Source organism: Agelaius tricolor, unplaced genomic scaffold, assembly GCF_023055355.1.
Source record: "Agelaius tricolor isolate 1412-34295 unplaced genomic scaffold, bAgeTri1.0.p SCAF_6, whole genome shotgun sequence".
Taxonomy (NCBI): Eukaryota; Metazoa; Chordata; class Aves; order Passeriformes; family Icteridae; genus Agelaius; species Agelaius tricolor.
Window position 1 is genome coordinate 12886039 of NW_027269266.1, and position 13486 is coordinate 12899524.

A 13486-nucleotide genomic window follows, 5' to 3' on the forward strand; every position below is an offset into this window, starting at 1 on the left:
GAAATCCACACCTCACACATTCAGAAATCCCACTTCAAGTCTCTTGGCCTAGGAGAATGACAAGAGCAGCAACAGGCACCACCCCAAGAAAAGCTAAAACCTGAGATATCACCACGAGCAGCTCTAAATGGTTGCAGGGCAGAAGGAAAGCTATGCAGACAGTAATGAAAATGTGAACCCCACTAGGATACAGAGGAGAACCACACAGCTTATTATTGAAATGCCAATTCCTGAAAAACATTTCAAACCATAAGCAAATATTTACTCAAAGATTCTATTCAATGTCCTAATTAACTGAGTAAAGAATAGACACAACGCTCATTTTCAATTCAAATTTTACTCCCAATTGCACAAAGGTTGAAAAGATTTTTTCAAATTTTGAAAACCAGCATAATAATTTTGGTTTCATATATAAAACAGGAAAACCCAAAGAATACAGAATTGTGTGACTGACAGGTTCCAACATTCAGCATTAAAGTTTTGCCCAACTTTATCTCATACATTGATTATTTTCTACATTATCTGCTTCTCAAATTATAACTCTGTACAATACCCACAGACATCAAAGGTTAAAATATTTTGAGAAAATACTATGTTATGGGAGGTTCCAATGCTAGTACAGATTACAGTACAAATTAATGACAAGTCAGAGCATCGCTAAGAGTTTATTCAGAAGCTTTTACTTTCGGTTCTTATATCACAAAAGACATGTTTAATGTTTACAACAAGGATTAGAAATTGAGATGTTTTTATTTCTACTATTATAAAAGTAACATAGGAGACCATTCTAAGCCATCTTCAAAATGCAGACCAATCTTTTTTTTTTGTATATAAACTGTACACAAAAAACAAGGCACTATACATTTTTGGATAATAAAGTATAAAGGTTGATTCGCATAGTTTCTCAAGAAATCCATGCTATAAATACAAATGCTTTGTTCAGTTTAGCACCTGAAGCAGCACTGAGAACAATTCATTAACTATTGCAAAGAGAAACTTTTCAGAATGCAAAGGAGATACATATTGGTGGTATAGCTAATTCAGTACAAGCAACTGCCATCCAGCTACTTTTCTGGAGTTTTGACATGGAAGTCTTGAAAGTGAATACATATTGCATTGTTAAATACATACTTGTTCTATGTGTTTATATAAATATAAATTCTTTGTAATCCACAAACTAACAAAATAACACTTTACAAAGAGAACTTCTTTAAAAACAAAAATGGCAAGTATTGGATATAGCCAAAGGACACCTGCAGCAGTAGCTCAAGAAACTACTGTTTAAGTGCATAGGAGAACGGAGCTTAAAAACATTACCTTTAAGAGTCAAAATTGAATTCCATTTTCAAAGAGTTCTCTTGGCCTTTTATTATAATATTACACACCTCCAGATAGGTAGTCACTAATAACTTCAGATTATTTTTATTTGTTCTGTAAATGTAGGGTACAATTCTTCTAAAGGACATAGAAAGTGAGAGTGGACATCCCTTTAGTGCTCACTTCCATAAACCCAGCTCAGAAAAGTCCTTTTGCCTTCTTCAGGTTAACTTGCTTCCAAGATGGCAGTGCATTGTACTCCTCTCTTGTCATCTCTAATGCAACCTGCATTTAAAACGAAAGGATGTACTATTAGCAAAAACAACTGATGAGTAGCACAACCAGCAAATTACCTTCTTGCATGGTTAGGCATAGATGCACAGAGTAACAGTGCACCTATCCTCTCCTTACCTCAAAGTCCTTATCTGAAAGGTAAATTTCAAGCTTCAGTGGATCAACTCCCTCAGGCAGAGGCCTAGCTAAGAGATCTGCTAATGGATACACTGTTTTACACAGCTTGGCCAGCACGTCCTCTACGAGTATTATCTGATTAGAAACCTCAGCGTCCTGAAAGGAGAAAACAAAAAAACCAGGATCACAATGCTGAAAGCATCAGCTGTGCCCATGGCCATCTGCAGATAGCATGGGATAACCTGCCCTGCCTGAGCACAAAGCTGTATGTACAGGTGTGCACACAGGCCAACAGAGCTGCCCTACAAAAATTTCACAGCTAAAAACAGGTCTGCACTTAGCAGAAGGAAATCCTGTTCTCCCAGAATCTCAGTTTAAGGCTGAAATCTGTTTTTAGTCATGAAGCCAGCATTTTCTACTAAGGATGTCTGTAGAAAACTTACAAAACAGAAAATGTCATTTGTGTTGAGATGCCCTTTGACTGAAAGATTTAAAGCAGCCACATGTAATTTGGCTGTGACTCTGAATCCCAGGTGAGGAAGTTAGTAACAAAGCCTTTGGAGACAGCTGATCCTTTGAAAAGTGTTTTGTTCCTGTGCACTTCAAATCTGGGGAACAGACCAGAACTGCACATTGCTGCATGACTGAAGCAGCTATTCTGTTAAGCTCAAACTCCAGCACATCTCTTTCTAAGAGATGATTCAGGTAACACTTTCCTTCGGTTTTTAACAAAAAAAAACGAATATGAGAAGTTACATGAAAAATAAAAAAGCAATGCCTCTGATATACACATTCCCAGTCAGAATTTAGCTGTGGTGTTGGTTTTTTCTTTTCCTATGCAGACTCCTGAACTGTGCTTTCTAAGTTTCTCTTCTGGATCTTGGGGCTTGTGGGTGGAAGCAACCAATGTTACTGACAACACAAGGCACAATTACTAGCAATAGGAAACAGATTATGCAATGAAAATATTTACCATTTCTGTGATCTCTGCGATATCTTCCCTGTGCTCCCAACTTGGGAACATGTTAGTGAATGTCAGAGGCTCTAGGCCAGCATGAATTAAATAGGATTTGGGGGGCTTCTTCACATTTTTTCCTAAAGACAGTCAAAATACAAAAAAAAAAGGAGGGAGAAATTACAAGAGGTACAGTATTTTGCAATCTCACACACTATTCAGATTTACCTCCTAAGGGTATATAATTTTTCCTGAAAAGCTGAAGCAGCTTAAGGCAGAAAGAATAAATTTTCCAGAATTTCTTTTTAATTAATATGGGACCTTTTAACATGTTTTTCAGTATTTTTCACCTGTCTTTTACTGTATCTGACTGCAAAGATTAAAACATATATGCTGAAAATCCCAACAGCTACTTCTAACCAAATGCCTTTTTTATCTTACAAAAGCAGACTTAGAATAGAGTAAGCAGAGTGTGATGCTCTGAAATAAGCCAAATTCAGGTAAATGTAAATGTAACCTTCAGGTAAATGTAACCTTCTGGTATGCTCAGCAGAAGTGTCCTGCCAAGAACCAACTAAGCTTAAGCTTGGAGGCTTAAGTGAGAATGTTTAAACTGTTAACTTGTGATTCTGAGGTGTAACACAATAAATAAAGCCTTTCCACTGAGAGCAGAGTCAATAGAGTATCTTGGCAATTTGGGAACAATGCTGTTCCTAGACAAGTGGTTTGCTAAGAAAGAGTGGGGAATGTATCTTCAAAGAACTAGTGTTTATTGATAACATTGGGGGAGCACCTTTCAGCTCAGCACAGAAGGCATGGACAGGTGTGACACACAGAGCAGGCACAGCAGTCTGTTACCTTTGCAGTACCGCAGCACCGTCTCCATGGCGCATTTCCTGTCTGTAGCCCACCTGATTCGAGCTGATCCAGTGATTTTGTTCTCCACAGGCCACCAGCCTTGCCACAGGTACACTTCATGGTGATTGTCAACAAGGAAGAGTGCTACACAGTCAGAAAATAGCAAATCCATCATTAGCCACTTACTAGTTTTTGTAATCCCCTGAACAACCCCAGTCTTATGTGCTTGCCAGCATCACAACAGGATCATTTCACATCTTACCAATTCCTTTTTTTAATTATCCAGCTAAACTTCAGCTGGACTTTGATTTTCTGATATAAATAATGTATTTTTACAGCAAGCTTCTGGCATACATACATACACTTGATTATTTTTCAGCATCTTCATAATGGAAAAATTACTGTTGCTGCTTAGTACTGTATAAGCATCACATGCACACATTTTCCTGTGATATATCAAGTTAGAAGTGCTTACAATCACTAAGACACTGCCCAATGCAGGATACAGTCATCTGTTTTCTTGTTACCTAAGTATTTTAAAGCACATACCTGGCTGTGGGGCAGTGTAAAGATCCTCTTGCAAGAATGGCATGGAATTGATGACAGCAGGGTCTCTTGAAGGGTAAACATACTCAGTGGCTGAGAATTCTCCTGATGAACTACTGAGGCTGAACAGGCGGGGTGTGAAATTAAACTTTCCAGGATCTTTAAAGAACAAAAATTAAGAAGAGTCACAACAAAAAATGTTAAGACTTAATTATAAAAACTAACAATTCACTTTAAAAATGACTGTAAATTTCCTGGGTTTTGAATAATCAGGAAAGACAACCAGATGTCTTGAGGGACTAGCAACAGCTGTAAAGAAGTCGAGCTGAGGGGCTGGCTGCCATCAGTCTGAATCTGATCCTGGTTAGTTACTATCAGCCATTTCATAACCCGCTGTTCTGCAGCTTAAGTGAAGCAAGCCCATTGCAGAGTTAGCTGACAAATTTTCCACTTGGCAAATCAATTCCCCTGCTACCTTTGTTGGCAGTTTCAAAGCAAAGGCTGGACAGGAATGTGAGGAGAACTGCCTCTTAAATCCCTTCAGAAGAGAAGCAAAATATATTTGTAACAGTGTTAACTATTGCTCTGTGCTGCCTGAATACAGAGGGGCAGCAGAAGTGGGGGAGAACAAAATGGGGGGAGAACAAAATGAAACATTTGGTTTTTCCAGTACTTTCCTTCTAGAACAGTATTACTTAACTCAGTAAGATTTTTGGAAGCATTTCTCTGAAGAACTCAACTACTAAAAAATTCTTCAAAAACATTACATTATATCTGACAACACTGCAGACTAGTAGAGTAAAATATGAGTGCCAAATCCAGGAAGGCAGCTCTACCTTGCAACATGCAGTCATAGGCCTTCCGATCTCTCCTCCCCAAGGCGTCCCAGAATCCCAAGGGCTCTGACCCTTCATCACATTCATGAATCGTCACCTTGCTGCTGCTGTGCAGCCCTGCCTCCAGTGGACACCTATAAAACACAAAGAGAGAGTGGACTTATATTGCTCCTGCCCCAAACACAGCTAACACACAAACCTGCTGGCCACTTGCATTAGTGGACCCCAAAAGTACCTTACAGGCTTGTTGCACACTTCAGGCCAACACAAGCACTTTGAAAAAATTATCCAAAAACCAGACAGGGAGTTTCAACAGCTATTCTTGTAGCATTTGGATCCCATTCCCAGAGTGAAGGAGATGCTCACAGGACTTCTCAGTAGGGATTGTCACTGCCTGCTTTTGTAATGGCTGCTGTCCTCCTTGCATGCTTTCCCAAGTTAATTTCCCCATCCTTACTCACAAGGCTGGATTCTAATCCTCCTATTGAATGTGTTTTGATTTGCTTTTCAGTTGTTTAGCATCTCACTCCAAATGGAAAACGACTTTGTTTTAACTGTAATTAGTACAGTAGGAAGAATGTAGGTGCCCAATCCCTGGCAGGGTTCAAGGCCAGGTTGCATGGGGCTTTGAGCAATCTGGTCTAGTGGAAGGTATCTCTGCCCATGGCAGGGAGATTGGAGTTAGATGATCTTTAAGGTCCCTTCCAACCATTCTATGAGTTTATTAATAAATACATTTGACCTCCAGTGAAAGCAATTACAGGATATGAGTTTTCTCCACTCTACCAAACCAACCAGCCTTCACTCCTCCTCCTGACGAAGCATGCACATGCTGCATGTGTACTTAGAGGACAGCTTTATTTATTTCGAATTTTCTTTGAGTAAGACTGCTTCAAGTAAATCGGTAGTCAATATAATCATCTCCAAAATATAGATCAGACACTCACTGTTCTTTTATTTTATTGGCTGCTGTTCTTCCTACATCCTTGGTGTGAGCCTGTGCTTTGCAGCCATGCCACAGGTAGATGAGAGCTTTGTTGATATTGAGGACAATCATGGATGTCCTGGAACGCAGGCTGCTGCAGTGACATGCTACTTCAAGTAAGTTGCCTTCATTGGGAACTTCTCCTCGCACGCAATAAAGCCTCCAATCACCTGGAGCAGACAGGAACAGAGCAGCACTATTATAAAATCACATGGGACTGAAAATTACAAACCTCTGCTCTGGACCAGTTGTTCTCATACTGGATGAATTTCACCTACTGCATGCCTACATTGTGATAGAATGAACTAGCTAAGCACCGGGTTTGGCTAACGTTACTTCAGAAACCCTGTGCAGAAGAGATGCCTTCTAAAACCTTGCTACAAGAGCACAAATATTGAGAGCTGAAGAGCTTAACAGAGCAGAAGAGTCAAGTTCTGCTGTTTCATATGGTGAAGAAGGGAAACAAACACAGTATTCCTCCTATTCAGCTCCTTTTCCCCTCTGCACCTTAGGAACATAAGGTCACAGTCAAGTGAAAACTGGAGCATCTCCAAGCTACACTTCCATTGAAATTCTCCTACCTCAACTACTGCATTCAAGGAATATGTTACAAAAAGCAATGACTGGGTAATAAAAGCTTAGAGCTTTCTTTGGAGCAGAAGAACTGCTCATAAAAACACTCTTCTTCCCCAGACTGTGTAGGACATACTTCAAAGCAAATGGGCACTTGGCTTAAATAAAATCAAACTAAGAAAATTCTATGTCCATCAATACAATCAAGTCAACATGCTCTAGGGTGCCAAAATCCATTCTCTGCTCAAAGAAGAAAAAGGCTACCTTGAAACAAAGCATTGCAAAGCTGTCTCAAGAGTTTCATGGCATTAATTTTTCTTTTCTACAGAGTAGGGTAGTTGAGGCTGAATACAAAGCTCTCCACAACAGCTAAAAAAGGATTTTGGGGCAGAAACTCTTAACTAACAATAATTTACTTTGTGCATTTTCTTCTTCCTCTTCCCTTCTTCCAGCATGCACAATCATCCCTCCTTGGAAACACTGCAAGAAGCACGGTGGTTCTTTCCCTTGAAGGACTTGTACCTGGAAATTGAAAGCACCACTCTTCATTAAAAAAATAAAAGAAGTATACAGACTCAGGAAAACTGGTCTCTATGGATTATTAAAAATTATATAGTTATGGCCACCCACAAAGATGGCTTTCCTTCTACTTTACAACTGCTGACTATTGTTTAAATTACCATATATCAGCATGCAATGGGTTCCATATGTGGCCTGCATATTACAAGAAACTCTAGCTGGAATCCAACAATTGAGTTTCAGAGGATAATGGAATACCAAATGAACTTTAATTTAAATTGGTTTAAACTACGCATTTTTTGAATTTTATGAATATTTACAGAACCTGTACACCTTGACTGATGTTCACTGAAACCATTATGGAGATAACACAGGAATTGAAGTAGGTTCAAAATTTGCTATAAAACTGGTTTCTATGATAACATGCATGTTCTTTGCTCACTAAACATTGCATAAGGAGTATGAAACTGATATAGCCAATTCCTTAATCAGCTATGTTGCAGAGACTCTCACACTCTTGATCAAGGGCCCTTATATTTCTCCTCTATGAACTCCTGTCTTTCTGGTCATTTCTATGCTGCTGTTAAAAGTCTAATTAAAGCAGGACCAAGGCACAGAAAGTAACTTTAAACCATCCATCTTGTATGCTGGTAACACTGAAGCCACAGGAAAGCCCAAGTCTGCCTAAAGACAAAGCAAATTAGCCTGTCCTCTCAGCTTCACCTTCATTTCCTAAAATCTCTGCAAACAATTCAATTAATATGTAATTACAGAGTAAGCAAATTCAAAATTTCTAATGTATTTTTTTGCCTTGGCCTGCAAAAAGTGCTTCTCCTTAGCACTAGGAAGACAGTCCTGCTATCTGAACATGCACTTGAAAGGATGGCAACAATCTGTGCAACTGTGCTTCACCTATTCCCGCAGAGAAGGGAGAAAAGACCTTCTTCAGCCTTTTTCAGAAATATCCTTAGAAGCAGCATTTGGGAATGACAGTCCATAAAGGAGCTTACGTGTCTCTGGCAATTGGAATAATGTCAAAAGTAATTCTGAGGTCTGTATTTGTAATGGCAAGAACACGTTTACAGAAAGGGAGGAGGCAAAGAAGATAATTCCTGTTTACTGTTCCTGGCTATCCAGACAGGCAGATCTTACCAGGTCTGCCATCTAGGAAGCTCACCTGTGCTCCTCTCTCTTCATCAAGTTCCACTGTCATGAGAGCTGATGTTCCTTTCTCACTCACTGTGGAGTGCCTTCCTTGCCAAAAGAAATACACACATTTCTCTTTTCCAACAGCCCGTACTTGTTGCTCTCCTTTTTGTCTGCTTCCAACTGTGAAACAGAGAGCACATGCTGAAGAAAATATTCTGGCTATAGGTTTAAACAGCACATGGTTTCATCTCATTTGCCAGCTCAGCACTATCCCATCCAGAACAGGAAAGAAAAAAATGTGCAATTGGAGGAACATTAAGTCTCCAAGCCAGAGTGTCCCCATGCAGAGCTGGCATTGTCTCCTCAGGTGGATGTAAGCCCACAGGCAGAGATGCCTGTGTTGGCTGGAGAAAGAGATGTAGAAAGACCTGTTACTATCTGGAGAAAAATAACTGACAGCATTTGAGCCAATTTGCATGTGAAATGGCCTGTCCAGTAATGTTAGCAGAAGAGTGCATTATGGCTGATTTTCCACATTACACACTGTTCTTTGGCAGCAGGAGAGGAGCTGCTTTTTTTTTTCTCCTTAAGAGTCGGCATTTACTTGTTATGATAAGCAAATGATGTTTACAGCAAGAGAAATTCACAACACAACCACTTACAGAATATTGCAGTCTTTCCAGTGAATAGAGAATAAACAGTTAGAATGAAATCAAAGATTTTAAAAAACCCAAGAGTTTTAAAACAGATTTGAAAAAAAAATGTTAAAACATCTGCCTTGATTCCAGCAGTGCTGAGCAGCATCCAAGTGAAACACTTAAGAGAAAGCATCCTGTTTTTTTCAAGTTGAGAATACTCAAAACACTACTTACTTTAAAATTTATGGGTTTCATTCTTATCTGTACATTCAGCCCATAAAAGTACTGCCTCCTACATAAAAATTTATTCTGTTTTGGAGTGATGGAATATGTTTTCATCCATTTGGATTAGAAGTCTGTTTACAGTTCAGTACTAGTGTTACCCACTTCTCCCAAGACTTACAAGCTTTCGTATTTTTCTTGGATTTGCCAGTATCTGATCTCAATGACCCTGACTAAGACCTACCTACATTTTTTTGGCTAAAAGCCTGAAGCTGTATAACTGTTATGTGCTTTCAACTGACCTTAATAAACTCTATTTGGAACAATCAGTTTTAGACTATTTAACTTACCACAAAGACCACCTATTCTTAGTTTAGTGGGAGAGTTCCAGTGGGCTCATTGAACTGACTGGTTCTCAGGCTTTGCCTGCTGCTCTCAGGCTCTTTGTCAGAACACTGCTGAGCCTCAAATCCAGATCAAAGCATTTCCAGCAACAGCAGAAGGGATAGCAAGGGCAATGAGCTGGCAAGGGCTTTTCCTGTCATTGTTATTGATCTCCATAACCAGCAAAGGTTTTTCTTGTTGCTAAGCCTATCTCTTTTGTGAGACATTCAGACCACTGCCATTAGTCCAGCTGCCTAACTATTTTGGTGTTAAGCTGTGGGCTTAATGAACTGTCCTGTGAACATGTACACCACCAATGGTGGGTAAAAGCAGAGATGGAAGCATTACATCTGGTGTACCAAAAATAACTACAACTTCTTTATTATCTACTGTTTTCTTTTAAATAAAATACAAAACTTTACATTTTATCTACCTAGAAAGGTGAAATTAGCATCCCTAACCTTTCAAACTGTCTCACATCCATGGAAATCTAGGTCTGGATGTCACCACCACCAGCAGAGTTTTAGCTGCATTTCTGCATGTTTCAGCAGGATGAAATGGAATTGTTCACTAACCTGTAGTGCTCACCATGTACTTCCACTTCACCACGTATGTGTCTCCCTCATGGAACTGCCCTATGCTTTGCTTAGGCAGTCTACTATAATCGAATTCCAGGATATGCCAGACATCCACAGAGGCAGTGATAATTTCAAACTGCCTCCCATCTTCTCCTTCTACCAGTCCATAACCCCGGCCAATATTCATTCCATCCAAGACTGTGCCTACAGTTGTTTGAGGCACAGCTACCATTAGCATGACATCATATGGTTTAGAGTCAGATCTGGATTCTTCCTGTCAGAAAACACAGAGAAGGGATTTCTTTGAACACAGCATTTTTTTCTCCTTGCCCCACAGTTCCAGTCAAACATTTTGACTTCTGCGTATTTCAGTACTTTAGTATCTTGTCATCATTTGAAGCCCTGTTAGAGCCACCTCAGCAGTATTCATTGAGCTGCCTGGCTCATATATTAATATTAACATTAATATCAATATTAATATTAATAATAACAATAATAAATATATTATTATATATACTATATAAACAACACACAAGATATAGTTATATTGTAATCTATAAATAACAATAATATAAAACAACTCTGTGGGTTCACTGTAGGAGGTGATGTTCTGACCCCTAGGTCAAAGCCCACAAGACAAAAAATGTGCTCTTGATCCTTGAGCACAAGCTTCCCTGACTGCCATCCCAACTAAGTCATCTAGTTTGAAATACCTAGCATGCTTATTATATGCACCTTCTGGTGAAGGGATTCACTAGAATTCTTCTCATTGAGTTTCTTCAGTTCTGTCCAATCAAGAAATTTTTCTTTGAACAGTATCGTCTCGTTATGTTCTGTGAGTCTGCCAAACACAGCCCAGTCTGGGCGTCCTTGTCCCTTTCTGTGCAAGGGAAGAAAAGATATAGAATCAAATTAAACACTGTGAAAAGAGGGCAAGAAAACGATGTATCTGTAATGAGACTAATTTGAGTTACAATACCGGGGTATGAGGGGATTGCATTCTCCGGGGTCCAGAGGATTGATATCACAATTGGAGTAGTCAAAGGTGCCATTCCACAAGTGTTTTGCCAGCTGGAATGCCACTTTTCTTTGTGCTAAAGTAACTTCTTTTCCATGCCATACATATACTTCACTGCCAAAATCAAACACCAGCACCTAAAATCAAAACCAAACAACAAAAAAATCAACCTACTATTAGGTTAGGTGGTACCCTGATCCTACAGTTTCCTTGTGCTGAACAGAAACTCCTCCAAATATGAGTTTCTGCAGTGACAGTAACAAGGCGCCCTGCAATGCAAGTAAGGACAGGCCAGTGGTCTGCATTGTGATGTCCAGTTTTTGAGGATGACTGGAAGCAAGCAGGGGGAATGCTTTGAGGTGCTCTAGGTGGCTGAAGTCACTAGCAGATTAGAGAGCTCTTACTGCTAAAAATCTGGTTCTTTTGTATGACTGATAGCTGTCCAGTTTCAGCAGCTTTCTCTGACATTTAGACCTATGCCTTGTCCTACAGCCAGGGAAGGCTAACAGAACTTACAATATAGGCAAAAAGGCAGTGACTTCAATACTTTCAAGAAAATGCATCATGTCCTCATTTTAGAAACTTGCTCTCATTCTGACTTAGATGGGTGAAATGGTTGTTGGAAGAGGAAAAGTCAGCTAGGGATAGAAATAAAAGCAGGTTTTATTTTGTTTTGTTTTTCCAAAGTGCTACTTGTTTTGTGCTTCATGACTCTGGGATAAGCCACTGTTGACAAAAAAGATTTACACTTCCTAAAATGGTATTTTACTTTGAAGATAATATGAACTAATTTCTTGAGATCTTGCAGCACACTCTGGACAGCAAAGTGTGCAGAAGCCCTTCAGAAACACAGAGGATCCAGCTTTCAGTGATCCTCTCCATGGGCATTTGCAGTCACTACAAGTCATTACCAGTTGCATGTTCCTGCACTTACCACAGGAGCAGTTAGTGGCACAATACCTCTTTTGGTTGTAGCAGGGTACATTTTGGCACCTTTCCCCAGTAGTCATCCTCAGGAATGAGTTTATCCTCTACAAGGCGGTAAATGCAATTTGTTTCTATTATTGCGGCTTCGTACATTTCATCTTCTTCAGGACTTCCAGCGGCTTAAGGGAAAGATTGTCAAAAATAACAAAAAAAAAATTAACTCCAACTATCTTTACTAAAGAGAACCAACTCTACTATTTTATTGTGGTAGAGCATCAGATACTGTAACTATAACAATGCTTACACTGGTAATTTGTCTGTCCACCAAGGAGTTTCCAGAAGTCTTTGGCTGCGTGGGTATGGGTATTTATTCCTTCTTCTATAGTCTGTATATAAGAAGCTCTACAGCCAAGTTCCCTCTTTGTCTGAATTAAAGTTGCAAGTTCTGAAGCCTAAGAGATTAACAGTTATCTGAACAGGATTGCTTAAGTCTTTGGAATACTTGTGCAATATTCTTCCTCAGTGAGAAGGCAAATGAGATATAATACATCAAATAGCAGAAGAAATTGTTATTTATTGCACTAAATAAACAGACATTAGAAAAAATTTTACATAAATGCATTCATTCTTTCATTTGCCTTAAAGCAAGACTGATCTCAGTGGACATGGGAATGAAAAGGACATCCTGCAATTCAGACTAACTTTTTTTTTTAGTTTAGTCTGTATCCTGAGGATATCCTTTTTTCTCTTGCAGCTTCACAAACTACACACTAGTTCACAAATGCCAGCTTTCATTCAGTGCATGACCTAAAACATATTTTCAGGAATCCTGCATATCTCCCTGTCACAGACTATCAATTACATGCCACTTTTTGAGAGAATTGGCACTAAGGCTCAATTTTATCAGAGACATATACTGCAAATGTTCTAAAAATAAATAATAAATAAAACCTCACAACAGTACTGACCTTTGCTTTTTCTATGACATTTGCAAACTCTCCTACCCACAAGAAACATAAATGTGGAGTTAACAACAGGAAACAGTCTCCGCTGTTCAGTGATGAGGCTCTTGGTTCAACTAATCTTGTTTGAACATGTCTTCTTCCTAAAGAGAAAACAAAGCTAATTATATTCCTTCAACTACTACTATAAAATGCCACAATCTAATTTGTTTTGAATGAAACACAAACAATCCCAGCACGTTTAGCAAAATATGTGGAAACAGACTGTCTAAGAATAATGAAAAGACTACTACTGTGGAAAAAAAGTTTACTCACAGGAAACAAAATAAATGTTGTCTCCTATCAACTAATATTTCTATTATTTCCTGTTCTTGCTTTAACAACTCTGTGTCCTTCTGGAAAGAAATGAATTAAGTAAATGGCAGACAGCAGCAAAATTCCAGAACCTTTTACATTTGCTTAAGTGAAGTCATAGCACAATTTCTGTAGGCAGTTAGGCAGTAAAAAGTTTTAAGAATTTAGGATTTTAAGAATTTTTCTTTCCAAAACCTAGCTATTTGCAGAATCAGATATGTTACTATGCATTGTAAGGGGAAGTGGAGCAAGAA

General features: G+C 39.0%; 1 protein-coding gene across 7 annotated transcripts in view; it reads right to left on the bottom strand.

The window, feature by feature from the left end:
* Nucleotides 1-318: 318 nt before the first annotated feature.
* The window catches only part of SVIL (supervillin), a 101873-nt gene continuing 88705 nt past the window's right edge, over nt 319-13486 (bottom strand). For all 7 annotated transcript variants that reach the window (XM_071428712.1, XM_071428713.1, XM_071428714.1 and 4 more), the window contains 15 exons: nt 12885-13021; nt 12221-12368; nt 11950-12095; nt 10951-11126; nt 10707-10851; nt 9969-10245; nt 8178-8329; nt 6898-7003; nt 5871-6078; nt 4924-5057; nt 4091-4246; nt 3542-3685; nt 2702-2823; nt 1729-1884; nt 319-1602 (listed from right to left, as the gene is read on the bottom strand). In XM_071428712.1, the coding sequence (XP_071284813.1) occupies nt 1516-1602; nt 1729-1884; nt 2702-2823; nt 3542-3685; nt 4091-4246; nt 4924-5057; nt 5871-6078; nt 6898-7003; nt 8178-8329; nt 9969-10245; nt 10707-10851; nt 10951-11126; nt 11950-12095; nt 12221-12368; nt 12885-13021 (2294 nt within the window). In that variant the 3' untranslated portion in view covers nt 319-1515. The remainder of the gene's footprint in view (nt 1603-1728; nt 1885-2701; nt 2824-3541; nt 3686-4090; nt 4247-4923; nt 5058-5870; nt 6079-6897; nt 7004-8177; nt 8330-9968; nt 10246-10706; nt 10852-10950; nt 11127-11949; nt 12096-12220; nt 12369-12884; nt 13022-13486) is intronic.